Source organism: Poeciliopsis prolifica, unplaced genomic scaffold (genome assembly GCF_027474105.1).
Source record: "Poeciliopsis prolifica strain line A6 unplaced genomic scaffold, Auburn_PproV2 SCAFFOLD011, whole genome shotgun sequence".
Taxonomy (NCBI): Eukaryota; Metazoa; Chordata; class Actinopteri; order Cyprinodontiformes; family Poeciliidae; genus Poeciliopsis; species Poeciliopsis prolifica.
This window is the reverse complement of record NW_026562386.1, coordinates 12,858,015-12,884,291: the sequence shown is the minus strand read 5'-3', so window position 1 is coordinate 12,884,291 and position 26,277 is coordinate 12,858,015. Positions and strand designations below refer to the sequence as shown.

At 36.0% G+C, this 26,277-nt stretch overlaps 1 protein-coding gene across 1 annotated transcript in view; it reads right to left on the bottom strand.

The window, feature by feature from the left end:
• LOC129364141 (C-Jun-amino-terminal kinase-interacting protein 1-like) overlaps positions 1-26,277 on the bottom strand; it is a 38,261-nt gene that overhangs the window by 3,899 nt on the left and 8,085 nt on the right. The window contains exons 2-11 of the mRNA XM_055036592.1: positions 21,729-21,840; positions 13,573-13,830; positions 8,475-8,556; positions 5,996-7,120; positions 5,538-5,613; positions 3,506-3,678; positions 2,686-2,774; positions 2,403-2,519; positions 1,847-1,917; positions 1,596-1,694 (exon numbers count right to left, since the gene is read on the bottom strand). Coding sequence (XP_054892567.1) covers positions 1,596-1,694; positions 1,847-1,917; positions 2,403-2,519; positions 2,686-2,774; positions 3,506-3,678; positions 5,538-5,613; positions 5,996-7,120; positions 8,475-8,556; positions 13,573-13,830; positions 21,729-21,840 — 2,202 coding nt within the window. The remainder of the gene's footprint in view (positions 1-1,595; positions 1,695-1,846; positions 1,918-2,402; positions 2,520-2,685; positions 2,775-3,505; positions 3,679-5,537; positions 5,614-5,995; positions 7,121-8,474; positions 8,557-13,572; positions 13,831-21,728; positions 21,841-26,277) is intronic.

The window sequence follows — 26,277 nt, the reverse complement described above, 5'->3', positions numbered from 1 at the left end:
TTCAACTTTTTAAATATTTTGCCACATTAAAACAATACACTAATGTCATTTATTCACCATAGATAAACCATTACTTTCTTGCAGAAATGGTATTGTGTCATATATCAATAGGTGGTTACATAAAATAAAGATAATACAGCATGATTATGTATTGGAAGGAAATGGGTGAATATTTAATCAGAAAATGGATAATGTGACAATATTATCCATTATTTTACCAAAGCATCATGAGAAGTGATGCTTTGCTTCCAGTAGAATTGCCGAAGGGGTCAAATTCATTAAGTAGTACCTCATGAAAAAAATAAAAGGCTTTACTTTAAAAGTATTAAAAGAATTTGGGCACTTTTTGAATTCACAAAATTATGTTATACCTCTAAGTCTTTTGTGAGTGTGTGTTGCCTGTGAACATCAGTTTTGAAATTCTTCATGTGTCCTAATTGGACTTTAACTGGGCCATTCTAGATTTCAAGGTTCAGGTTTTATGATGTTTGTACTGATCCAATAAAAGTATTACCTCCTCATGTTATCTCGTTCTTCAGAGGCAGGTTATTACGCCATTGTACTTTGCTCCCTTGTATTAGAAATATCTGAAGCAAGCAATACCCTGCTAGTTTTGAACATACTTTGGACATTCAGGTTGTTCACTAGGATTTAGCCATGTCCATCTCCCTTTACCTTTTAAAGCATAAATTGGTCAAAATAAGTGACTGCTGTGATGGGGTATTTATGGCAAATTTAGATTGCCTCAATCTACACAGTGTTTTGCATGGAAGTGAATAAGCTATGTTATTGTCTCATATGACTAGTGCAGCCTCCCATGAGCATTGCTACACATTAAACGGTCTCTGAACAATGCCTTCCCACTTGGCCTGCTTTCATGAAGGTCAATCTGTAACTTGGTTGTTCTGTTGCTCTCATCATCTTCACTTCTGTTTTTTTTTTTGTTTTTTGCCTGGCCTGTTAGTTTGTAATTTCTTGGTAAAATTGTTACAATACTCTTTCATTTTCAGATAAAAAAAAATAAAAACAGCCTTTTTTTGGTACTAGTGTATTTGAACACTCAATACAGTCATGGTGAGCAAGGGAAGTCCTACCTTCTGCATGGCTGGACACATTTATTGGTAAGATCATAGTGATAATGTACTCCATCATTTACAGATTATGGCTTGAGTAACGTTCTGTGTGAGCTTTGAAGCCTGTGACATTGTTTTGTGATTTAACTATCACAACTGTTTCCCTGAACATGTAGACTTTATGCAGAAAGACACAAAGCCAGGATTTGAACCTAGGGACAACTTGTACCATCATGCAGTCCCTCTATGTCCTAGACAGTCATTTTCAAATTTACTGGTTACACTTGATTTTGTTTGGGTATTGGATTAAATGTAACTAAAAGTAACAGCTTTTCAGATTTTTATTAAAATTACTTGAAAATCATTTATAATATTTATTCCACTTCGGGCATTTACTACTTTATGTTGCAATATGACAAAATGTGAAAAGGTCCAAGTAATATGGATACTTTTGCATGTGCTGTGCATCAATGAGTGTTTCTAAATAACTAATCTAAAGTTATCGGATGGGCAGCAACTTACCCAATTGACTCAGCAAGAGGTTTGGTGGAGTTTTCAGACACAAATACGTGGCAAGCAAATCTCTGATCTGCTGGGTGCTTAGTGATAAAACCAAAATACCTGTAGGGTGAAAAAACAACAATGTCAAACAGATATGAGGAATCACACCCCACAAATCAAAATAGCAAATTCTTGATTTGTTTTCATACAGTGACACCTAGTGACAATTTAAAATCACCACATATGGACAGAAAGAAAAGGGAAAAACTTACTTGCTGTTTTTAGGATGATAGCCACAAAAAGACACATTCTTTAATTGGAAGAAGTGACTGCACTCGTTACTCTGCTGACAAGACACAGGTAGAAGAAGGAGAATAACATTTCTGATTAAGATAAAAAATACCCCTGACCCCAGATAATAACAAGTAAAAAAAAATTACACCACATGTACTTGTTTCTAACTTTGCTTGGAATGGATTTGAGTTCAGGATATCTGGTGGGACAATTAAAACAATGAAGTTTTTTTTTTTTTTCCAACTATAAATTTATTATACAGTGATAACAGAATCATGCTTTCTTGCATTTTATATTTTTAAATCACGGGAACATCTAATTCATATGCAGCGTATGACCACATAACATGACAAAGTTTGGTTCTGGACATTGTGCATGCTTTGATAAAATGCTGACTTCTACAGAGTTTTTGATGGTTTCAAAAGTCCCTGAAAGAAGTTACTTTTTGTGGGAAAAATCAGCCAAATTTGATATGCGAGATGTTTGATATGTTTATATTTTACATGGAAAGGAAAAAGTACGAAAGAGTCTTACTCTGTCACAAGCATAATAATCCTCTTGAACTGCAAGCTTAATTCCTTTGACGCTGATCTCCAGGACACAGAAGGAAGGTGGGTTGAACTTGACGGTCATTCGTCTGTTATTGGCAATCTGAGGGACATGATTATGATTTATTTAATAATATTAATTAAAAATTCATCAAAGATAAGTTTTTAGGTTAATATACCTGATAAAAAATAAAAGAACCATTTTTTGATACTAGTGTATTTGTACACTCACAGCTAAAGACAGCCATTGAGAGCAAGGGGCTTCCTACCTTCTGCATGGCTGCACACAGAACATCATTTCCTTTGTGATACGGCACTTGGACTGAGCCAAGGAACTTCAAGCGGTATGTTAACTTAACTGCTTAACTGCAAAGAGAAGAGAACAAAATAGCAAAAATGTATGAACAGGAATTAAAGGCAGGAGGAAAATAAAAGCAATTGAAAACTTTACTGATTGCCAATAAAACATTATAACTCTGACAAAAAGCAGGATTAGTTGGATTCATTCTTTACTTAAGTGTTTCTGTACAAAATCAATTTCATTAACTACAAGAAGAGGAGCTTCCTAAATGCTTTCTCACCAAATCTGCTGGAACATATTTTTTATGCAGGCATACATGAATCATCGTCATTCAAATAAATTAAATACTTTTTTGAATGATTTTCTAACTTCAAAATTGAAAACCACACAAACTTTGTAGATAATACAAGTAAAAGTAAGCATTGCTTGCATCTCGTTCAAAATGACTGACAGCAAACGTAAGAATAAAGCCATGGCAAGTAAATATAATATCACATCAAGTAAGCTGTGTCAAAGTTGTTCACAAGGTAAGAAAATGTAATAAATAAAGAAATATATTAAGAAAATATGTAAATAGATTAGTGAAAAAACTAATAAGGAAGTAATCTAAAAAATAGCAAGCTGTAAATTTATTGTGGCAGGTTGTTAGATAACTTTCTTAGCTATTTCTTGTTGACATTAAAGTTGAAATAAAATTTGACTCCCAAATTTTGTGCACAGTTTGTTGGTCACCTTTCCGCTAACATCAAGATAATTTCAAGATCCGGACGTAACAGCTGTGAAAGTACCTTTGTAGCAGTCAGTGTCTTTGTTCACCTCTATGGCGTAGTAGGCGGGGAAGATTCCACGCGCACCAGTTCGCATGTTGTAACCCTCGTACCAGTAATCCTCTCCCTGGACCTCCACCAGCAACGGGTCATCCACCTCCAACTCCAGCTCATCATCATGTCGAGGCACAAACCTGTTGAGATTTGTTAAAATTCAACATTTGAATTGGTAACAGAAAAGCAATGACAGTTTGTTGGGAGGTGCCAGGCCTCTCGGCTCCCTGGACAAATACAGAAACCTGACAAAAAATTAGGTAGGAATTAGGAATACATTTTTTAGTGAAAGTCCAACCAACATATTTCTGCATCAAAAGTATTTCTGTATTCTTTTTATATGATTGTTTATTACCCAGTTTTTCACACTGGGTAAAGTTTCTAAAGATGCCCCTCATAATATGGGAAGGAAGGAATAAAATTATAAATATAGTTTCTTTAATGTTTTTCATCTTTAATGCTAACGACCACTTATTTTTCCAGGGTAGTACAGCAATGTTTCCCTGAAGAGAGCAATCTGATAAGAAAAATTTGCATCTACTTTTCCTAGCATGGGTCTAAAAACAAATGCATATAAGTTGACAAAGAAACTGATAAACTTACAATGACCTAGTTACAACAAATCCATAGGTTATTAAATTACATTTCAGGAATTACACCTGCAGTTTAAGTTTTTAATTATGTAGAATGTTTAATACATTTACTCTTACATTATTTCTCATACATTCTTAAGCTGGACATTGAAAAGACATGTAAATTTATTATAAGCTTTATGCTTAAAGGGTTGTAAATTGGCTTCATACATGCATATCAAAGGAAAAGCTATTTTGAAGCACATCTGCTCCCAACAGTCATTGACTGCAGAGTGGGCTATGCAAGGACAATGCCCCCCTGCATCGTATGATGTCTTGCTAGATAAAGATGCTCTTGTTCTGTTGGCTGCATTGCTGTTGTTTTGGTCCCTGCTTCCCTCTGCCTGGAACAGCCTGAGGTTTTCAGTAGAAGCTGGAAGCACTCAGTGCTAACTGGAGTGAAATTGAAGCTATTTTTTCTTCGTACTTTTTGCAGAGAAAAGGACAACATACTTGCCATATAAAAATACAGACACAAGTCTTATTTGAATTTGCCACAACTGTTGACTCATGACAAATATTTTTGGCAATCCTCAATAAAGCTTTAACAGTGTGGTAAAGCTTTAAAGTCATCCCCACCAAGTTAATAATTTGTGCCATGAATAAAAACTGGTGATATGGATTAAAACATTTATCTCAATATTCTCAGGGAAGTATTGCAATACAAAAAGCAGTTAAAAACCCTTTACTGTCTTTTTTAGTGATATATGGTTAGGGCTGCAATTCATTGCAGTCCAACTACTCTAAAATACCTAATCAAAAAAATATAACAAGAAATAATATGCAGATTATTTAATAGGCAACTTCAGGACATCAGACACAGTAAAAGGTGAAGTTTTATTACTAAAAAGCACAAGATAGACTGCATTTAATTATATTTTAAATAGATTAATATTTGTTTCTAGTGTCTTGGAAAAAACAGTGAAAAAAAAGTCAAAAATTTGGTATATGCAAACATCGTATTTTAAAGTTTAGTGCCAAAAATTCTTCTGATTAAATATTTTGCAATAATAATGAATGTACAATAGTAACTGATCTCTAGTGTTAATGAATTAAATGAGGAAATGCGCTTACTTTTTCTATTCAGTGTCATCGGTCTTTGCAGTATGTAAATAATGTCATGTCAACAGCAGCAATTCAAGTATGAGGTCAAATGCAAAAATAATGTGTAATTTAATACAGACGAGTTCATCCCTCATCCATGCAACTCTTTTTAAAACCGATTGTTGTTTCAGTAGGAACATTTGAGCTTAAAGTTACTTCCATTAAATATGATGAATGTGAAATTGTATGAATTAGACAGAAATCCTTTTAGCACAGATATAGGCATCACAAAACAATTTTTGTTGGGAACTGTGTGTTTTTACCTGTATACTGCTCTGTGGGTCTGATCTTTCTCTTCCCCATTTATAATACAAGAATATAAGCCAAAGGACTCAGCACCTTCAAAAACAAAAAATAAATCAGAAACATGAGGAAAACTGACATAAAAATAAGGCTTTACAGATTACAGTGCCAGTTTTTAATAGGCCTATTGTGCAACTAAAAAATCTAATTAAAGTACAAGGTTACTTTTAAGCACAGAAGGATCATTAAGAGTCCATAAATCACACTTTAATGGGATGTGAAACTGATGAGTTTGTGTATTTCTACCTACATTCCCTTGAGATTACTTGCTTTATTCTGCACTGAGTTGATTAACTACGGTGGTTCTAAAAGGTCTCAAAAATGCTCATAATACAAAGGAAAGTAGACCATTATTATTGTTTAATATCTTTCAGCGTATAAGCTGTACAAAGGTAGCTTAATGATAGGAGGAACTTACTAGAAGAGCGAGAGCGACCATTCATGAAGACATTAAGGAACTTCTTGGAGAAATGCAGATCTTCCTCTGGTGTTGAGTCTTCAGAGAGGCAAGCTGTGGCTTCCCTCTGCGCTGCTCCGGTCTGTTGGTTGTGTTCCTCATCTTCATCTTCCTCGTACTCCTCCCCGATAGCCGACTCATATGGAGAGGAGACGCAATTATCGTAGACTGTGGCTGAATCACTGTCATCGCTGTAGCCTTGGTAACACTGTCTGAGACTGACAAGCTCCAGCTGAGCGTGTTCGTCCACCACTAGTGTGTATTTCACTGAGTCATATGTCAGGCTGCTGGCTTCGGAGCTCATGGTAGTCCTTAGTATGGCAGGTTTACTGCCACCACCGTCTCCATTTCCTGCTGTCTTTTTCATCTTCCTGTCCATTATTATTCTGTCTACATCCTCATCCTCACCACAATAGCTGTCATCGGTGGCGTCCACATATTCTACCGATGAGCCAGCTCTCAGCATGGCCCTTGCTCCTGTCCCCGTCAGGCTAAGGTCTAGTGCGACAGAGCCCTGTGCTGAAACAGCCAAGTTAGGTGGTGTGATGAGAGACTCTACACAGGAAGCATAGGAAGGTGGAGGGACGTAAAGCTCGTCCTCCTCAAAAATGGAGGGGTTGGTCTGGTCTGGGAGGGGCTGATAAGGAGGTGGTCCCTCTGTATCAGAGCTTATGGACATGCGCCCTTGCTCAGTCTGCTGCGAGAGAAAAGGTCGCTCCTGAACATTGGGGGGTTCCAAAAGGTCCACTGATCGTTGCACTGGAGTCAGATAAATCTCCTCTGTGGGTTCCAGATGAACATCTGCCTGGTGGCGAATCTTTTCTCGGTGGCCTGAGCTGTCCGTCTTACCCGTTGGATACAGAGGAGCAGGAGTGTAGTTCTGTGGCGGTGGTGGTTGGGGTGGTTTCTCCTGCAGCTTGGATCGAGTTGCAACCCCTGAGCTTGAGCAATGCGAGTGTCCCGAGGTGTGGCTGTGTCTGCAGGGGGCATCGGTGGAGGTTCCTCTGTCTTTGGTCTGTGCTGCCCCACCCTGCACCTTGTCCTCGTCACTCAGACAGTTGTGCTCTCGTGGAGGTGTGAGGTCACCTAAATGAAGAAAGGATGCAAACAAGGCCATGCAGACAGCCACACAGACAAACACACATCCACACAGGCACATAAAAAGGCCAGGCACACAAATAAAGTAAGTACACATGATGCAGACATGCAAACGAGAGAGAGAACAGAACGCAGAGCCACGAAGACGAATGGACATGGCAGCGAATGCACAAAGACAAAAGAAAAACCAAAGCAGAAAGAGAGACAAGTGGAAATGGTTAGGTAATGTTAGGATTACACAGATAAATCCCCCTTACTCATCAAATTCAGGGCTAGGATAAGGTGCCTGCTGTGTTATGTCACATTTTACGTCATAATCCATCACCAGTAAATCAAAGCATTATGGTATCATCCTGTCTTTCAGACAGTATTGAACTTTGATGAGACAGCTCCTTCTGGGCTTTTCTTAAAATAAAATAGAAATGCATCCACACAGAGAGCATAAAGGTGATCTATATGTATCTATATGATCTCTCCTTGGTGATCATCTGTCATATGATCTCTGTGAATACAGAAGAAATACCGTCCAATTTTATAAGGCAGTTTAAGCATCAGCTCTGGGCTGTTTCAAGTGGAAAATATAATGAAAATACAGAAATATAATATCAATAAAATATAATGAAAATTCATCTTCTAATAATAAAACCCACAGACTAACAACACTAAGCAAAAATCTAACTTAAGGAAAAGTTCTAAAGGCACAAAATCACTCAGACACTCGCCAACATGTATTTAAACATGCAGGAGGTTCAGTATTTTGCATATTTCATTATTGCTAGTGGGAAGTGCTTTGAATACTGAGAATGATCAAAGTGCATCAAAGAAGGCTTCACATCAATATTATCGTGCACTGACATTTTATTTAAATTTTTTTGCAGTTTGGGTAACAGCTCGTTCCAGTAGTTGGCGCCCTAGACAACAGGCTGCACAGCTAATACCATGAGTAGCTCAGACGATATCCACAGGAAAAGAGAGATTTTTCTCTCTCCTTGCATTTCAAAATAGTACATTTAGCTTCAGTGAATTTTTTTCATCTGAACATTTTTGTAATAATACAATATGACGACTTCCACTGAGTTTTAAGCTTCATTCAAAACAAAACAAAACAAAAAAAAACACTTTGCAACTGCTTTCCTTCAGCTAACTCCACTCATCATTGTACAAATCCAAGCTACTAAAGATACAAACACAGCAAGACAAACCAAATAAAAATTACACAAGTCCTCACCACAGTCGAAGGAAACTTCAACTAAAACAACCTTACTCAGAAGCAAGCTTTACAAAAGATACATTTACAAAGTTTAGTGTACTTGTCTAAAGAACCAGTAAAATGAAAGCTCACCTGTTTTAAGTGGGGAGGACGAGCCTGAAACTTTTTCCTGCCAGCTGTATTTCTTTCCGAATGAGTTGTTGTTTAATGTGTCCTGAAAAAAGAGGAAGGGAAAGGATTGGTCAGAGGAAAAGATGGATATTGAGGTAAACTCAGAGAGACAGCAAAAAGGAACTATGTTCCAAAGTTCGAGATGCTGGTATATAGTCAACGACTTTTGTGAGAGCATTACATGCACCAACACGCATACAGGCTCAAATGAATGAGTGGGGATTTCTTTTGTTCGTGCTTCGTGGCATGCATTTAAAGGGACACAACCTTTTGTAAGAGATTCTGGGAGCACAAAGTTCATTCACACAGAGCTGTGTTTAACTCAGTTTGAATCAGAAGTTACAATCTTATGTTCACAAATAATAACATTGTTACTGTATCATCTCAATAACAACATCATTTTACATCAGTGATGACTAAATAGTGGTATTAGTGGTGAAGAAAGCATCTAGGTGAAGTGCATTATCTGTAGTTTTTCCATCTTGTAACAATAAATGCAGGAAAAAAAAATCTTAGAACTAATAAAAAGTTTAGTTGTAAACTGTAATCTGTTTAGAAATCTGAAACTCAACCCCATTCTGACTAGATCGAGCCTTCATGACTGTGGTGTTGGAATCTAGCTTTAGCCTATCAACGAGGAGTGGGAAGGTAGAAGCAGAGGAGTTAGTTTTTTTCACAGTTTATCTGTCGAATGTTACACTGTCATTATATAGTAACAGTTTCAACAAAAATGTAATAAACACATATTGATTATAAAAATTACTTTCTGCGGCTTTACTTCAAGTACACTATATGGGATATTTCTATATTACAAACAATGCAGAGTGTTAAAAATTTTAAAAACATATAATTTATATCAATAGAAAATACTTTAAATATTGTGTGGTAATACACATTACCAATGGTTCTATGAGCTTCAGCCCTACTGTTGGCGCAACAATTAAATAAAAATTGCAGACAGAAGATGGTGATCAGAATGACTGAAAATGAGCAGTAATATTCTCCCTGACAGAATATATCCTAAGTGGAAGAAAGCTAAGTATTATGACAACACGAATGCTTTAAAAACTACCAAAAAAGATCATACATCAGATTGTTGTTTAAGCTCAGCTTTTCAAATCAGACACATTCAAAAACGATCTTTGGGTTTAAAAGAGTTTTATTTCATTTCCAGATATAGAAAAAACACCAGACAGAAGAACAACTGGAAACTCCTGTGACGGCAGTGTGTCCCAAATTAGATGCTGTCCTCCTCTTCTACCCACCCACCACACATGAGTCATCATCGTTCTTCTACATTCACCAGGCAGAAACGCAACTGTTGCTGTGGTAACGAGAGAATCAGCAGGTGGGAGACTGCACCCATAGATCTGGGAAGATGAAGATTTTACCACTGTGACAAGCTGATCGCGGCTGGGGAGAGTGGACTCAAAGGAGTCAATATTAATGACTAAGATGGTGTTGCTGTAATTAAAATGGATTTTATTATTGAATGTTTCCCAAGATGTCTCAGACTGTGACATTATGTCTGATGAATTTTATTGTCCTGGCACCTTCTTTTGCAACAACTGATTAAAAAAAGAAAAAGAAAAAAAAAAAAAAAAGACATGAGGAGGTTTCTGCTCCCTAAAATTAAAGTCAAGTTTTTGGCAGGACATAAAACTTAGGATGTGGTAAGGTCAGGAGAATCAATCATTTCTCAACTGTTTCTGCAATGTCACCTCATGACAATTGAACTGGTTTTGGTAGATCTGTTACCATAAACTCCAAAAAGAAGTTTGGAGTTTATATTGTTTGTACTTCAATATAAGTAGTGTGTCTTAACTAGATTAGTAGTGTGTCTTAACTAGTGATTAGCCTTAGACTCAGATTAACTCTGAGGAATCCTTTCTGACATGGCCATCTGTCCCTGTCTGTTGGCTCACTGTACCCATGCAGATTTAAAAGGGAGCAGTCAGAAAATACCTTCTCTGTCAACAAAAATGTGTTTTTTCTCTACTGTAGGCCAGTTTATTTCATTTATATTTAAGTCTCAGTAGTCTAATGAGCTGTTGAGTTTAGCTCAAAAAAACTCTTGGTTGCTACAAAATTCTGCACAACTAAACAAATACAGTATGGTTCAATAGTACCAATCTGCTGACCTGGAAACGGTCCTTCTGTGTCTTCTGTATCCTCTTACCCCCATTTTGTTACAGTGCAATGTCAGGGAAAAGGTTGCCTGAAGAATATAAGCAGTGTATCCTGCTTTCACTTCTTGTCTGACTTAAGCTGCTCAACATTTTACTGTTTAAGCCTCAAAAGCTGTTAGGGAAAATTAGGTTCCACAAGAGAAGCCCACTTAAATAAAGAAAAGGTTGAATTATTGCAGTATGAAAAAGTATGTTTTTGTACATTATAACAAAGATATTATGCCAAACTAGCACTAAAGAGGCTCAAATGAGGAAACAAATGTTTGTAAATGGCTAAATCCGACCTTAATTGATTCCCAGACAGACAGTAATAATCTGAGCAGCTGTGCTCAATGTGGCAACAAGAAGGACACAGACTCCAGCTGCTGCTGCATCGCATGCAAAATCAATTCCTAGACAGACACTGTAAATCAGCCGTAGCAAAGGGAGAATTGGTCTAACCCTCGGAGCAGGATACAAAGCAACGCTTGTTAAAAGATCATAGTGGTAGGAACTAATGCTGGGCGTAACAGGCTCAGCATCTAAAGCATTGCCATTGGTTTACTTTGATGAATCAGTGATGTATAGGCTGTTTTATCTTCTTAGTGATGGATTCAATGACTACTTGAACTATTGGAAAGCTGAAATGGTTGACAAACTGGAGATACCTAGATGCAGATGACCTAGACAGTGCAGTTGGTTCATCATTGAAAAAACAAAACGAAAGGCTAGACAACCTTCCAAAATTGACAGTTCAAATCCATATTAGGAATAAAAACAATTAGCTGATTGTTAAAAGGATATTCCAAACATCTTAAAAGGCTCAGACTTTATTCCAAAAATGTTGCTAATTTGTTGCATACAGTTGTCGATTTATTTATTTTGGTACTCTATAGTCTTTCCATCCATGTTGAATGGCTAGGAATCAATGTCCCTCACATGCTGCAAAATAAACCTTTACTAAGCCATCAGAAAGCAAACCAGAGCAAAACCAGAACAATGGAAGTCATACTGACCCACTTTCAACATACGCACACAAGATCTGGTCAGTTCGCTCAAACAGATCATGCACAACAAATGTCTTAGGCCAAAATAAGTCATAATCACAATGGTGCAGAGTGACTCGAAAACAACCAATTACATACATTCCAGTTTGACTCTAGTTATCAATCAATGTGGTCAAGTTTAATTGACTATTCAGGTTAAAATGTTTTTCATCTAAGGAAACCCAACAAAATGCATTGACTTTCACCACTTGTTGATCCTGCACAAGCAAGTAGAGCCACAGGACAATCACTTTGATTTTGTAACAATCCTACATACTGAGCATGAATGGAGCATGCTTAGTATGAAGCATGTTACATGCTTTATACTGGAGGAGACCTTAAAGGACACATTTCCTTTAATAGGAAGACACATCCAAAAAAACATGAGGAAACATCTGCAAGAACCAACTGGGTGACATAACTGGGACAATGGTAACAGCTGCTTGAATTCTTGTTAATGATGATTAGAAGTCTCTATAGAGAACTCTTACTTTACACAGTCACTAGTAAATGCCAATGGAATGCCATATGGGTAGAGCCCTAAATATCAAATTGTTAATTTGACCCAAATCTTAATGGCATTTGGCCCATAGCTTAGGGTTCAACTAATTCTGTGAATGATATTTAACAAGTAAAACGATCAAGTTTTAAACTGCTTAACCATAAACTGGTAGAAAATTCCTCTACTATCTGAGGCAAAGAATAAAATTAGATTCAGTCAAAATATCTTCTGACTGACTATTTTATCAACGTCACCTTACTAGTTCTGGGTTTGACCCGGTTTTTCCTTCAGAACTGTTCTAATTATGCATGGCATAAACTCAACAGGATAACAGAAACATTTCTCATAAATTTTGGTCAATATTGATATAATGCCACCATAGATTGGTTAGCTTCACATAAATAATACAAATCATGTCAAAGGTGCATTGCTTGATTGAGATCATGTGATCAGTTTATACGAGGGACAGTAAGTGTGCCAATAATTATATATCCCCCTCAGCAATATACCTGTACTATCAGTCTGCATCGCTGATGAAGGGCAACATGGGTCCATGCTGTAGTGTTGTTTACACACTCTGACACTGACATCTAAATATCTTAGCTGACACTTTGGACCATGCAATGTTTTTACATTCTGCTATTGCCCATATTTGGTGGCCCTGTTTGTACTATGTCCATAGGTTACTTTTCTTAGCTGAAACGGTGTATCTTGTCTACATATCTATGGTTCTCAAGCCTAATTACAGGCTTAATTAATGTCAGCAAATAAGATAAATGATTGACGGATAGAACTCAATGTTTTAATTTCCACACATAGTCACACTATGCTGTCTATCTCACACAACCTTTTTTCCCCAAACACTTATATGTGTTTGACTGCAATGCTAAAAAGATTTCCATTTTGCCCTATATTCTTTGGCAACTGCCACTAAAAGTATAAAATTTGCCCTGATTGAGCATCTTGTAGAGAAAATAGCTCTTCTGTTCTCATGCAGACTGACTTACTAAACAAAACCACTCACATCACAAGCTCTATTCAAGCACAAACAGAGATGTGCACCAATGGGAAAAATGTGTCTTGACAATTGAAGCCATTGTTTGGATGAGAAAAGACATCCTGTCAGGAAAACAACTGTAATGAATTCTGTGGAAATGTCAACTGTTTTGTTCATCTTTTCTCAATTTTGAAAATATGTTTTTTTTGTTGTTGTTGTTTAATGGAATAAACACACATAAGGCAGTCAAACACACAAATAATCTTGCTTGTGATTTCCATTTGCTCTTTGCTCTGTCAGAAGGCTTGCATGTGTGTGTGTGTAGATAAGATAATCCAGGCCATACCTGTGAACGAGGCACAATAGGGAAGAGGTTAAGGGTCGTAGGTCTCTTGGGTCGGTATGTATCCATGGTAACAGATGCTCCAGAGTCCTTGGTGACTGGTGCGGTTGCAACAGCGGATGCCGTAGAGGTGTCTTTATCACCGCGGTAACCGTCAGCACCGTCAATGAGTTCCAAATGCAGCATCTCTGCCTGAAACTGGCCAACTGCGCCCAGCTCCACCCTCCCTGACATGCTACTGGTTCCTCGCCTCACACGGCCCTGCAGGGATTGGAGGGAGCACAGCGTCAGTCAAAGGAGAGGAAGAGAGAGTGGCACAGAGAGAGTGGCACAGAGAGAGAGCATGTGTGTATGGGATGAAGAGATGGAGCTAACCAATTAGAGGCCGTTCTGTTTTCAGCAACAACAGTTTCACTGACAACAGTTAGCCACCTTAAAAATAGCACATACACAACTGATTTATACAACCCTCTTATTTAATGATAATGTTTCCCTAGAATGATAAAGAATGAAACCTCTGTCCCCCATGTCTAATTTTTGTGAGATGTTCTTTCTTTGCTTTTTTTGTTAGTCAGTGGTCATACTTCCAATCTGAAATTATGTTCATACTAGGCTATTTTAGTTTTAAGAGGTGTTAATACATCACAACCAAGGTGTTTACGCTTGGTTTAGTTGCATTCAGTGGGAAGAGAAGAGGAAAAGACTCAAATTCATCACGAAGGTGGAAGAAATCCATGCTAACTTTAAACAATTTATGGATTTATTCCTTTTCAATATAATTTTAGTTTTGCACCCATTTAAAATCCAAAGATAATTGATATGCTGGCTTATGTCTCACCTATTTATGTCCTATGCTATCATTGAAGCACAGGACATAAATCTGCCCTGTGCTTCAATGTTGTATGAAGGTACCAATTTGTCATTAATAATGCTTTAGCATCAGCTTTCTAAACACCAGATTTTGCCATAATTTGATCTTCAGCTAAGCCAGGCTGGATTTCTTTAAATTCAGTGACATTTACAGAACATGTTTTCAATTTCTGCAAAACTCAATAAAATACAGCTCAAATGGAACATACTTGATCCCATAATGAATTATGAAGATGACTGCTTTGCGACAATTATGAGTCCCTCACCTCTTCGTTGTGAATGCTTGAAGTGACCGCAAAAATAGTAGTGTTATCTATCTATCTATCTATCTATCTATCTATCTATCTATCTATATATATATAACTTTAAGCTTGCCAAATCACAACATCCAACTGATATATGCTTTGCGAACAGACAGAAGATAAAAGCAATGTGCCAGTTAAGTCTGATTTACTTATCATCAATTCCCCAGTAGCTGAACACAACACACAGGAACAACAACACCAACTGTTTCTATTGGCTTTGACGTGGACTTCAGAGTCACTGTAAAGCCTATTATAGTCTTGAACTCTCTCTTTCCTTCACATGCAAAGTTATCTTATTTTCAAAACACTATGATAAAGAAAAAGACGACATGAAAACTGCAAAATATCTGAATGCATTACCTTCAGATTCAGTGGGAAGAGAAGAGGCAATTTTCAAGTGCCCAAGTAAAATAAGTCAAGATAAATTTGGATTATTTCACCAAAATGTCATCAACGGCTAAGTTTTCAAGTCAACAACAACAACAAAAAAAACAAAAAAAAAAGCATTTTTTTTGCCAACTCATATTTAACAGTTTGTTGATTCTGTTGGTATTCACACAAGCATAGTAAAATAAGTCACTGTCACAATATAAGTCAAAAATTATAATCGTTATGGTTCAGTGTAAATATTACAAGTGAAATAATTAATATTTTCCATTTGAAGCAGATTGGTTGTTAACATGCATCTTTACAACTGCAGGCTGTGACTAAAACCCAGCTGGTGAATGGAGGTTAATCCACTTCCATTGGCTAAATGCTTCCTTCTAGCACATTTGCATGCAGTGAGGTGCTCATCCCAGATTTACAAAGGTCTTTCACTTTTTGTCTTTCACCAAGGAAGAAAAAAGGCCTTTTTGAATGAGAAGAGAAAGTGGAAATGGTAGGTTAAAATCAGTAAAAGTTTATTAATTCCCCATATTATGTGGTAAAAAGATAACTTTCTGCTTTTTTCATTTATCTAACTTAAATTTTACAATATTATCCATTCATCTCTACATTGACCTCTAAATCCAGACATCTATTTTTCAATCTACATTGCTCATCTACCCACACATCTGCTCATTTATCTTATCTTTCAAAGATCAATTTGATAATATGTAGATCTGTCAATCTGCCAGTCCATCTGTCCGACATCATATTATACACACACATTATACATACATTAAATCAGCACCATCTAGCAATGATCAATCCAACATCGTGTCCATTTACCTGTATACAAACCACAGTTCAATCATTTGCTTATGGTTTCTTGCCATCCATCTGTACATGCATAATACTCAAGATTCACTCATCCTTTCATCCTCTTCTATTTTCAGTTCAGCCATCAGACTGTGATGGCTGTGAGACTCTGATGTAAGCTACATTTAACGAGCTTTTTTCACTCCCCATTCTTTTTCATCTACTAAAAATTCAATAGTTGTTATCGCAGTAGGACATTTATTCTTGCTTTTTCTTTTTGTTGTTTTTGTTTTTCTTTTTGCTTTAATGTCAACAAATTGTGGCTGGCCACTTTAATTGACTCCTATCCCCCTGTTGCTAAGAGACAAGCCACCCTGGTGATGAAGGCAACATTGCTGCCAGGGTTATGATTGAATTTATTAATCAAAGTAGAGTGAGCAGGAAAAAAACAATAGACAACTCATATTATGTAAAGCAATAAAAAACTAAAAGAAAAAAGACCCTGAAGGAATAGTTAGACTTGAGAATAATGTATGAAAACATCTATTTGTCAAGGTTAATTAAGAATAAATATTTTTTAAAGTTTAGGTTTTGTCTCTTTTTAAGATAAAATTTACTACAAAACACAAAAAGGCAGCATTTTAAAATTTGTTTTTGATACAAGTTTAAAACACATTACATGTTACCTGAGGTCATGAAGTGAGCAGACTAACAGTTTCTCTGGCCATAAAAATGTTCTGTTTATTTCAGCTCATTTCATTGCTAATATTATCAGCTGGTCGTCGCTGATAATATTAGTAAAGACAATTTCTGTACCAATGTGGAAACACTCAAAAGCAGCAACACTTAAAGTCCAATTGTTGCCTCTAAATATTCCTAATAAAAATCTGAGCAATTGTTTGCTTAACATATTTAACGCTGTGTGTTTATAAATAAGCCAAACAAATCTGTCCCACAAATTAAGAAAACATCTAGGATGATGGTCAGCAGTAAGCCATTATACATTAAGAGATAAATAAAACAACAAAATAACGAGTCAATCTGCATGATCATTTCCCTAAACGGCTGTGAAAATGGTGTAAACAAGAGCCAAGAGAGAAATTTTGTCCACTTGACTCGACGAGGCAGCTTCCTCTCCAGTTACCATGTGTAGAGGAGATGACGAGAGCAGTATCCATGGGGGTGTTTTGTGTGTGTGTGTGTACGCACACACGCGCCAACACTGCATGTATTTTCAGTTTCGTCACGTGGAGTGGGTAAGAAAAATGCTGTTGCTATGGAAACAAGTCTGCTTATGTGCTCATAGGCACCGTCATAGCAGTGCGTATATGATTCTGGTCTCAAAAACAACGATTTTAAAACAACTGTGACATGAGACAAACCAATAAAAAATGCTTCATTTGTGGTCACATTTTGAGATGAAGATTTGTCTGGAAAAAGCATTGATCAAAGCTTTTTTTCTGTACATTTAAGAAGCATTGCAATTTTCTCCATCTTTCACAACTCTTGCTCCACCTATGAGCATCGCACTTGATTCATGATGCAGATTCTACTAAATATATGCAGGAGTCATTTTAATCCCATCCATCATTATGTGCACGATTGTTAGCCAAATCTTTCCACAGAGAATACTTTTTACCATTTGTGACATCCTTGATTTGGTTTTTGTTCATGTCAGCATGACATCAGATCCTTTTTAGCCCTTTTATCTTCTTGTGCACCAAACTGACCATCAACCATTACAACATTATATTCTTGGCACCACCAATAAGGCACAAGCAGTTTTGATTTTTGCAAAACCTGAGCTATTTGCTTTTTCTAAAAACTGAAATAATACATACATGCATACATATTTTTTTATTTAATTGTAAATAAACTGCTGCAAGAACTTGCTTGTCAAGAAAAGGAACTTTCATAGATGTGCCATTGCATCTATTTTCAAAATTAGAAATGCACATAAACTTAGGTGTGCAAATAGTGTCTGCAAACAACTGATGCGTCTACCCCTGGGTATTTTTATGTGCTTCTACAGACATTTTAATGTATTTGTTCATTCAAGTGACCCCACCCAAAAATGTCATTCTTGCCAACCTTTCACACACGACGAATGGCTGCACATCAGATCAATTAATCCTTACACATGAGGAAGGAAGCACTCTTCTTTCCCAGTCCTGCCTTGAGTGGATGTAATGATGATACATGTTGTCATCCCATGTCTCTAAGGAGCATTAAATCTCTTTATGCTTTGTCTGAGCTTGATCTGGTCCACATTAACCCTTAAACACTAAAGCCATGTGCACTGGAAATTCAATATGTCTTTTGACATAGACTGTCTTTTCTTTGCCAGGATAAGTCATGCATCGAGACACCTTTCACTGTTACAGAGACGATCACTGTAAATTCTTCTAAAAATAATTATTTGTATGAGAATTGTCTTCTCTTGAAACTCAAAACAAATTTTTGAAGGTGAACTGGTTTAAATAGCAAGAAGCACAGACTAATTCTATGAGCAAACAGCTGGGCACAATTAAGCAGAGAAACATATCTGACAAAGGAATTAACTAAGCTAATAGTTCCAGCTAAACTAAATAATGTCAACATTAAACAGCGCTGAATCTTCAACTGCAAACTTTTTAATATATTTTATATATCAGTCAAGTGATCTTTGCAGCAGTAATACCAGATTAAATGTCAGAAATGAAATCATATTGCAATATGAAAAAAAAAAGCAAATTTCCCTTCAACTAACACAAGAACTCACAATCTTAATTCCCTGCATTTTTTGCAAGCGGTTCCGACTACTACTTGCTTTTCTTTTTCTCAACTATATTCACAAAGTAGTTTGTCCTTAATCCATACAAATAAAATACAATAATTGAGTCCAACAAATGGGAGCAATTTGAACATTATTTTGCATCAAGTTGAAGTTATTCTCTTTTTAGTTTCGAGAACACCAGATACAGAAGTTGTAGGTCCTGACCTGACAAGGCCTTTCTCCAAAAAAAAAAAAAAAAAAACATCTCACTGTAGGAATCATGTCATAAAAACAGCTGTTTATAAACGCAAATATTACTAGTTTGAGATAAAAAACAACCTACTCAGTATAAGAATATGTTGCAAGTTAAAATACTTTCGATTTGTCCAAATACTAAGTTTTGACCCATTCAAAGTAACGGGACATATTGTATGCATTTTACACATGCCTCCGTGTGAGCACTCCTGACCTTTTTTAAGAACCACATATATTTACAGAACATCTAATTCACCTTACCCTGCTGACACAGGAAATGTTGTCTGAAGTCATCCTCCTTCCATTTTCCTGTTAATGATTGATGAGCCAAAATGCATTCTGAATCTCCCTTCTGATGTTGACCTTACTGATGTGGTCACCACTACTTAAATTTTTCAAGAAGAGCCACACAAGCTGATGCAGTCGAATGTTTAAAAAAAAGAAGAAAAAAAAATCATATTTATGTTTTTTAATCATCTGCTTTTCCTGATCAAATGAAAAAAAAAATTAATAAATTCTTATCAATAATTAACTTGTGCTGTCACTTTGTGAGATTCATATCCAACAAAGAAAAGTAAAAACAGGAATGACTGTATTAGGTTGGCCCAATCCAAACTGTGTTGATTATATTTAAAGGAATAATACTTGGGTTTAAAATTGGTCAGTTCAGAACACTTTAATCAGGTAGTACCGGTACGTTTTTTTTGACAAACATGGAAGCAGTGCAGAGACTTAAGAACTGATGTGATATGACATATATATATATATATATGTATATATATATATATATATATATATATATATATATATATATATGTGTGTGTGTGTGTGTGTGTGTGTGTGTGTGTGTGTGTGTGTGTCTGTATATATATATACAGACGCACACACGATGCATAGGCCTTGTGATTGACAAAGAGAGGGCTTCCTTTTGATCCCCGTCGTGATTCAAACTCTAGTAGAACTGATGCATAAACCAGAGTCCAAACACAGCTGACTCTTTTCAAATGCTAAACAACAACCCTATATTGAAATGTCTGGCAAAAGCCAGACAGAAACAGCCTTGTGCCCTGGAAGTGCAGTCACTCAGGGACACGGAAGCTTTGTTGTTGCGACTGCTATGACACCTGATTAGTGTTCGCCACTCAGAAACCCATTGTGCAATTTTACCTTCACAAGGCCCCTGAGAGAGGATGAGTCATCAATGTTCACATACAAATAGTCCTCCGGTGAGAGAGCTCACATTTGGTAATCTGATCTATAATTAGCTCCCAGGGTAAGATGGGTGAAACCTGAGAAAATGAACACCCTTCTAAACCTCAAATATATTCACAGCTCTATGGAGGATATCCTATCATTTTGGCCTACGCACTGCTAAATGATCAAAGATGGATCACTAGAAAATGTTACTGAAAAGCCCCTCAACCACTCTGTTGCCAAGGATACTGCAGCAGAGCTGAATGGAGGTGGTGGTGATGGTGGTTCACAGGAAAAAAAAGCAGATCTGACAGAATAATAAATCTACTTCTGGCTATTTTCTTCCTCCATGTTACTTTTTATGGTTCAGCACATCTCTCCTTTAGATCTGAATTTTACACTTACTCCAGTTTTTAATCATGATTCACTCAAGTAAATTTGAGATCAATACAACAAAATGTGGCTGTAAAGGCTAGATTATATTTATCAGGTTAGCTGAAGTATTATTAGGAGTCTGCAGCTATATGTTGTTGAACAAAATGCCCACTTTACTATGAATTTAAAATTAATTATAAAATTAACGTTACCACCACATTTTGACATTAATTTATGATACCTTTATTTGTTAAGTTAGACATGATTATGTCGAAGCATTATCTACAATACAATAAAATTTTGACAATATTAAATGTCTCACATTTTCCTACCTGTTCACCTTCTTTTCCATCATAACAGCATCCTCACCCTTCTCTCAGACCTTTAATATCTTTGTCAGGGGGCTCTATCAGCATAAACAGCAGTAAAAGTCCATCCTAACAGCCACATATATTTTTGGTAAGCAGAGCTTTAAGGCAACACTTGAAATATTATATCCTACGTAATATTGCATCCATGTAGTCTTTTGCAATTGCAATATTGCACATATTTGCAAGAAAAATTGTGGTTCAATATTTCTTATTTTTATGGGGCTACTATATACTGAGAAAAGCATAAAAAGAGAACAATACAGACAAGCCAAACATAGATTGAACTGTTATGCTTTTTGTGATTTATAAAACTCTTTTGTGACAATTTTTTTTATTTAGTTAAATATGCCTCTGCTTTCAAGTCTTCCCAGTGAAACCAATATTTTTAGCATTTACAGAACTGTGGTAGGTTCAGGGTGACATTACAAATACATTTATTTTAAATGTATTTCTAGAGAAATACATTCATTTTAAATGTATTTCTAGAGAAATACATTTATTTTAAATGTATTTCTAATTAATACTGCCTCGCTTAATATTTGTGACATAAAAAAAGCAAACAAAACTAAAATCAACACACTTAAGTAAATATATAAATCTTTTCTTGAATTTAGTTATTAACTGGAGCTATAAAAGTGTTTTAAGAAGCAATTAAGCTATCCAATTTGTAAGATATAGCAGAAATGAAATCAATAAATAAATAAGTTAGATCAATAGCTGAAGGATATCATGTTTCATTTTACAGAAGTTAGTTTAGCAAATCTCTGCATTAAATTATAAAGTATTGTAACATATAAACTAAAGCAAAGTCATTGCAAATTTCATGACATTTTATGACTCATGGAATCTTACTTTAATATCAGGGCCGTTGCAGTTGAGGCTCATTCCACGCTCGTCTGTGATTTCTGTAATCTCCGAGAGGTCATCATCCTCAAACTCGTCCAGACTGATGTCATGAGTCAGCCTAGTTGTAGGGGAAGATTAACATGAGAAGGAGAAGGGAGAGAGATAAGGGGAAGTTAATCTCTCAGCACTCAGAATTCTTACAATATTCCACTATTTCACATCATTGTGAATTACTTTTTGCTGTTCTTCTTTATGTGATATTGTACTTTTGTGACTTAGTTTTGATCAAGGTTTAGAGCGTCCACATACTTATTGGTATACAGAAGAATTCATTGTCCACTCAAGGTCTTGTTGCTGCAAAATAAGTTATTACTCCTCCTCTACCAAACTCGACAGCTGGTTTGATGAGTGTGTGTGTATACTGCATCTGGTGTTCATCAAACTTAGCATTGGTTTGATGTGTTCTAGGGATATATCTCCAGACCATTGTGGTTTAATCAGGTATAGGGTTCCAAACCCAGGTTGTGCAGACATACTTTTATAAACAGGTTTTCTCCTGGAATACCTTGGAAACAAGGACATAGAAAACAGTACCAATAAAACACGACTATACTTGACTGTAATTTTGTTCTGTTTTCACTGTAAGTAAATGTCTGAATGACAAATGAAAAGTCAAAGTTAAAAAAAAAAGTCAAATCATTGTGGGAGGAAAATAAGAGGCAGTGCCAACTTTAAAAAGTATCGCAAGCCATAATGCACTGATCAGAAATCCCAAGAACCACCTTAATATAAGGTTTGCAGTGTTTTTAAATGCATACTAAACTTTATTTAGTTTTTGTATTAATAATCCACTGGGGTATCTTTAAAAATATCCTTTAATTGGTCCTGGACAATAGGAAAAAATGAACATTAATCTTTTGCTTTCTTCTGTTGTTACGTTACATGTCCACTCTTACAGCAGTTATAGACACAACTGTGACCCATTTATAGTAAAAAACAAAACAAATGCAATAATAACTTGCTTTCTAAAATAGCTAAATGAACTTTAGGTCAAAAATAGTCACTAGAATCCAGAGAAGATATGAGGGTGCGATAACACTATTTCTCATTTTGCCATGTATGTTGTTGAAAAACATTTTACTACACATTTTTGTAGGACATTAAGTTGTGTGTCTTGTATGTCTTTGAAATACCTGTACTGTTTCTGATGTGCCCCGTTTTATACAGTATGTGTACAGGATGAAAGCATTAATACCTGCATCAATTCAGCACCATTGATGCATTTTTAAATATGTTGCATTTGGATTGCCATGCTTGTGCTTAAAATTTTTCAACAAGCCTAAAAAAGTGATAAAGTCTACCTTGGATGGTGATCAAACTATGATTGCCAAGAAATGAATAGGATGGAGTGACTTTATAGGACAGTGTGACCGTGATGCTGCAGTGAAGTGTGGCTAAGATGAGACAAAATACAGAGCAAAATTTATTATCATAAGCTTTGGTGAACATATATTTATATTCCAGCTTTAGTCTTACGTTTAAAAAGAAAAACATTTTGAAGAATATCTTTCTAGATAGAAATGCAAAGTAGATGTACAATATTGTGGCAGAAGTTTATGTCTGCTCCAGAAAACATAATATTGCAGGGCCCCACTCTTTCCTCACTTTCACGTCCTCAAATTAGGAGCATAAAACAACACATAAAACACAGACAACATTTTTGTTTTTGGAGCAGCAGACCTAAATTTCCCTGCATCCTTGACAGACTGTCCTTTTGTCTCTGACAAGATTCAATTAACTTTAAGTATACAATGCTTCAATTTTCTTGATCCTCAATCATGTCCGCCTGTTATCTCTCTACCCTTCAGGCAGTTCAGAGGCTGAGTAGTAAAACGGTTTTTGGAAGAATAAAATATAAAAAAAACTCTAATAACAGAAAGAGAGCTAAAGTTAACCTGGATGACAATAATCACTGTGGTAAGCCACAGTGCTAATGTACCTGTCATTCCTGGTGAAATTAACAATGGTTGATTATGCGGACACGGCTGCAACCTTCTTTAGCAATTATAATTTAGTTGATGAAGGCTGAAGCCTTAACTTAAAAGGGTTGATAAATTTAAATCATTGTCATTTTTGCATTCTTATCATTTACTGTACATTTTATCTCAACAAACCAATAAAAACTCCAAAAGAACTAGAGTAAAATAATATCTGAGTAAATGTTTCCAAGTTGAATCTCATGCTATCACAAATTTGCACATTATTTTGCTTTTGATTTTCTAACATTTTCAGGTTGAGTTTTTGATAGGACATTTACATTGTATCCTCACTAAACTACTGCAGAAAAAAAAATCTTTCACATAGTTTAAATCCATACTTCCCACTGAGTATATCCCCTATAAGAAACTATGTTAATTCCAATCAATAGTACATTTTGATCTTGAAGGGGTTGGATAACTCAGTTTTTTGCCATGTGATGGGAAACATTACTTATGCTTATATTTGGCCGATGTCATTGAGTGTTAAAATTCAAGAGTGGTTCAGAATCGTTTTGTTTTTAAGATGACATTATTTTGAATATTTTAATGTAATCGGTCGCAATTTACCCCCATTTTTTAAAATTGCTTTTTTCTTTCCATCATCATTGTTATTTCCACCACTCTTCAGAAAATAAAAACTCACTACAATCTATATAAAAGGTTGGCATCAATTAACCCAGGTGTCCAACGACAATATTGATGTGCAGAGTCTTAACTCTACCACATTTCTTTAAAGTTCTGATATTTGCATATGGTGTTGGTTGTGTTATTGAACAACAGTGCCCACAGTCCATACGCATTGTTATGAGGGAGAAGTGAGAAGGAAGTGCAATGATAAAGTAAGAATCCCAATTAGCTTAATGCATGACATCTTACTGTCACCATGTTTACTGATAACTGTCTTCACAAGGACAGAAGGAGAAATGACCAGAGGTCAACAGGAGGTTAAGGTAATGATCGAACAAATAAAGGCAGCGGACAGTGAAACAGAGAAATTAGGAGGTGGGAGATAAAGCGCCTTGACAGGACAGTGGCCCTGATGCCAGAGTGAATTGTTGGTAAGGTAAATGCAGCCACCAGAGCAAAGCAAGCCAGTGAAAGACAAATTAAATTATCACAATGAAACACAAGGACATCACATAGACTAGAAAGCAATAAGAATGGTAAATGGCAGTGTGCAAACTTACATGGCAAATACAGCTTGATCTGTAAATTTAGATCAAGCTGATGTGAAAGCCAATGTAAACACAGTTGTCCTTTACATATTGTATCTCAGGGACTCAGTTTGATTAAGGGTTTGTCATAAGTACATCATTCTCAATAATGGAAGATGGACTGAAACATAACGTCCAACATAACTTCTTTATAATTGTTACAAACATTTCCGGCAGTGACATATGAGCCCAAAAAATTCTACATGCTGGAAAAATAAACTGATTTACTAGAAAACACTATTTGATGAGAGTGAGATTAATTTAGGAGTTCATTTTATCTCCAGAATATTATAAAGTATGCCATATTTTGTGCATAATAAACTAATAAAACCAATATTTTATTAGTCAGATTGAATTACTTGCCTTGGCAAAACATGAACAAAAATCTACAGGTTGATAGTTGTAAGAGAAATAATCATGGCAATGACATCCCAAAACAAGAAGTGAAACGGACCAAACAGAATCCAGTGTGAGATGCCAAATTCACTAAATGTGATTCGGTTTTGAAATATAAACGCTCCAAGAGCTCTGTGAGATATTTCCTTAATAACGCTCATTGAGTTGTGCTGCATGGCAGAGTAGCAATAACTTCTCAAAGATTATTGATGTGCTACGATGTGATGATGGAAAAGTGAAGGGCATTACAAATTTTTACCCAGGAAAAATTGTAGCAGGATTGAAAAAGATATAGTCAATAAGCAAGATTGATGATAATGATAACCAATAAATTGTGTCTGCAATGAAAACACTTACATTAGTTAAAATGTTCCTTTTTCTTATGCATAACATTGCGATAACAGATCAGATAGACAATTTATCCAAATGCATTATCGTTAAAGCTTAAATGATTAAAGTCATTTCTGTCGTATACTCTCTCAGTGTATTGTTATGTCTTATATTATAATGGTTAAATGTTAACAGTTATTCTTTAAGTGAATGTTTTTTCTCCTTTTCATAGTTCAATGAAATTTTTTTGTTTTCCTTAATATGAAGTATACGGATATGTCAAATAAAAATTGGTTTGCTGTGGATTTCACAGCTTGGACAGTTTCTGGCTGAAGACCCACTTTTAAGAGGTCATTTTCACTTTCTCCATGGAGAAATCATGTAGTGCAGATGGACACAGCGCTGCAGGATTGATGTTTCAGTTTGTACCACTACGGATTTGGGCTAAACTGCTGCATTATTCTGACAGTGGGAGGTGACAGGGCAGCCAACTGGCATTTGTGTGTCTTCATGGCATGCCTCCTGGCGTGCATTGATGAAGGACAGCATGACCTCACGCTCAGGAAATGATGGCCC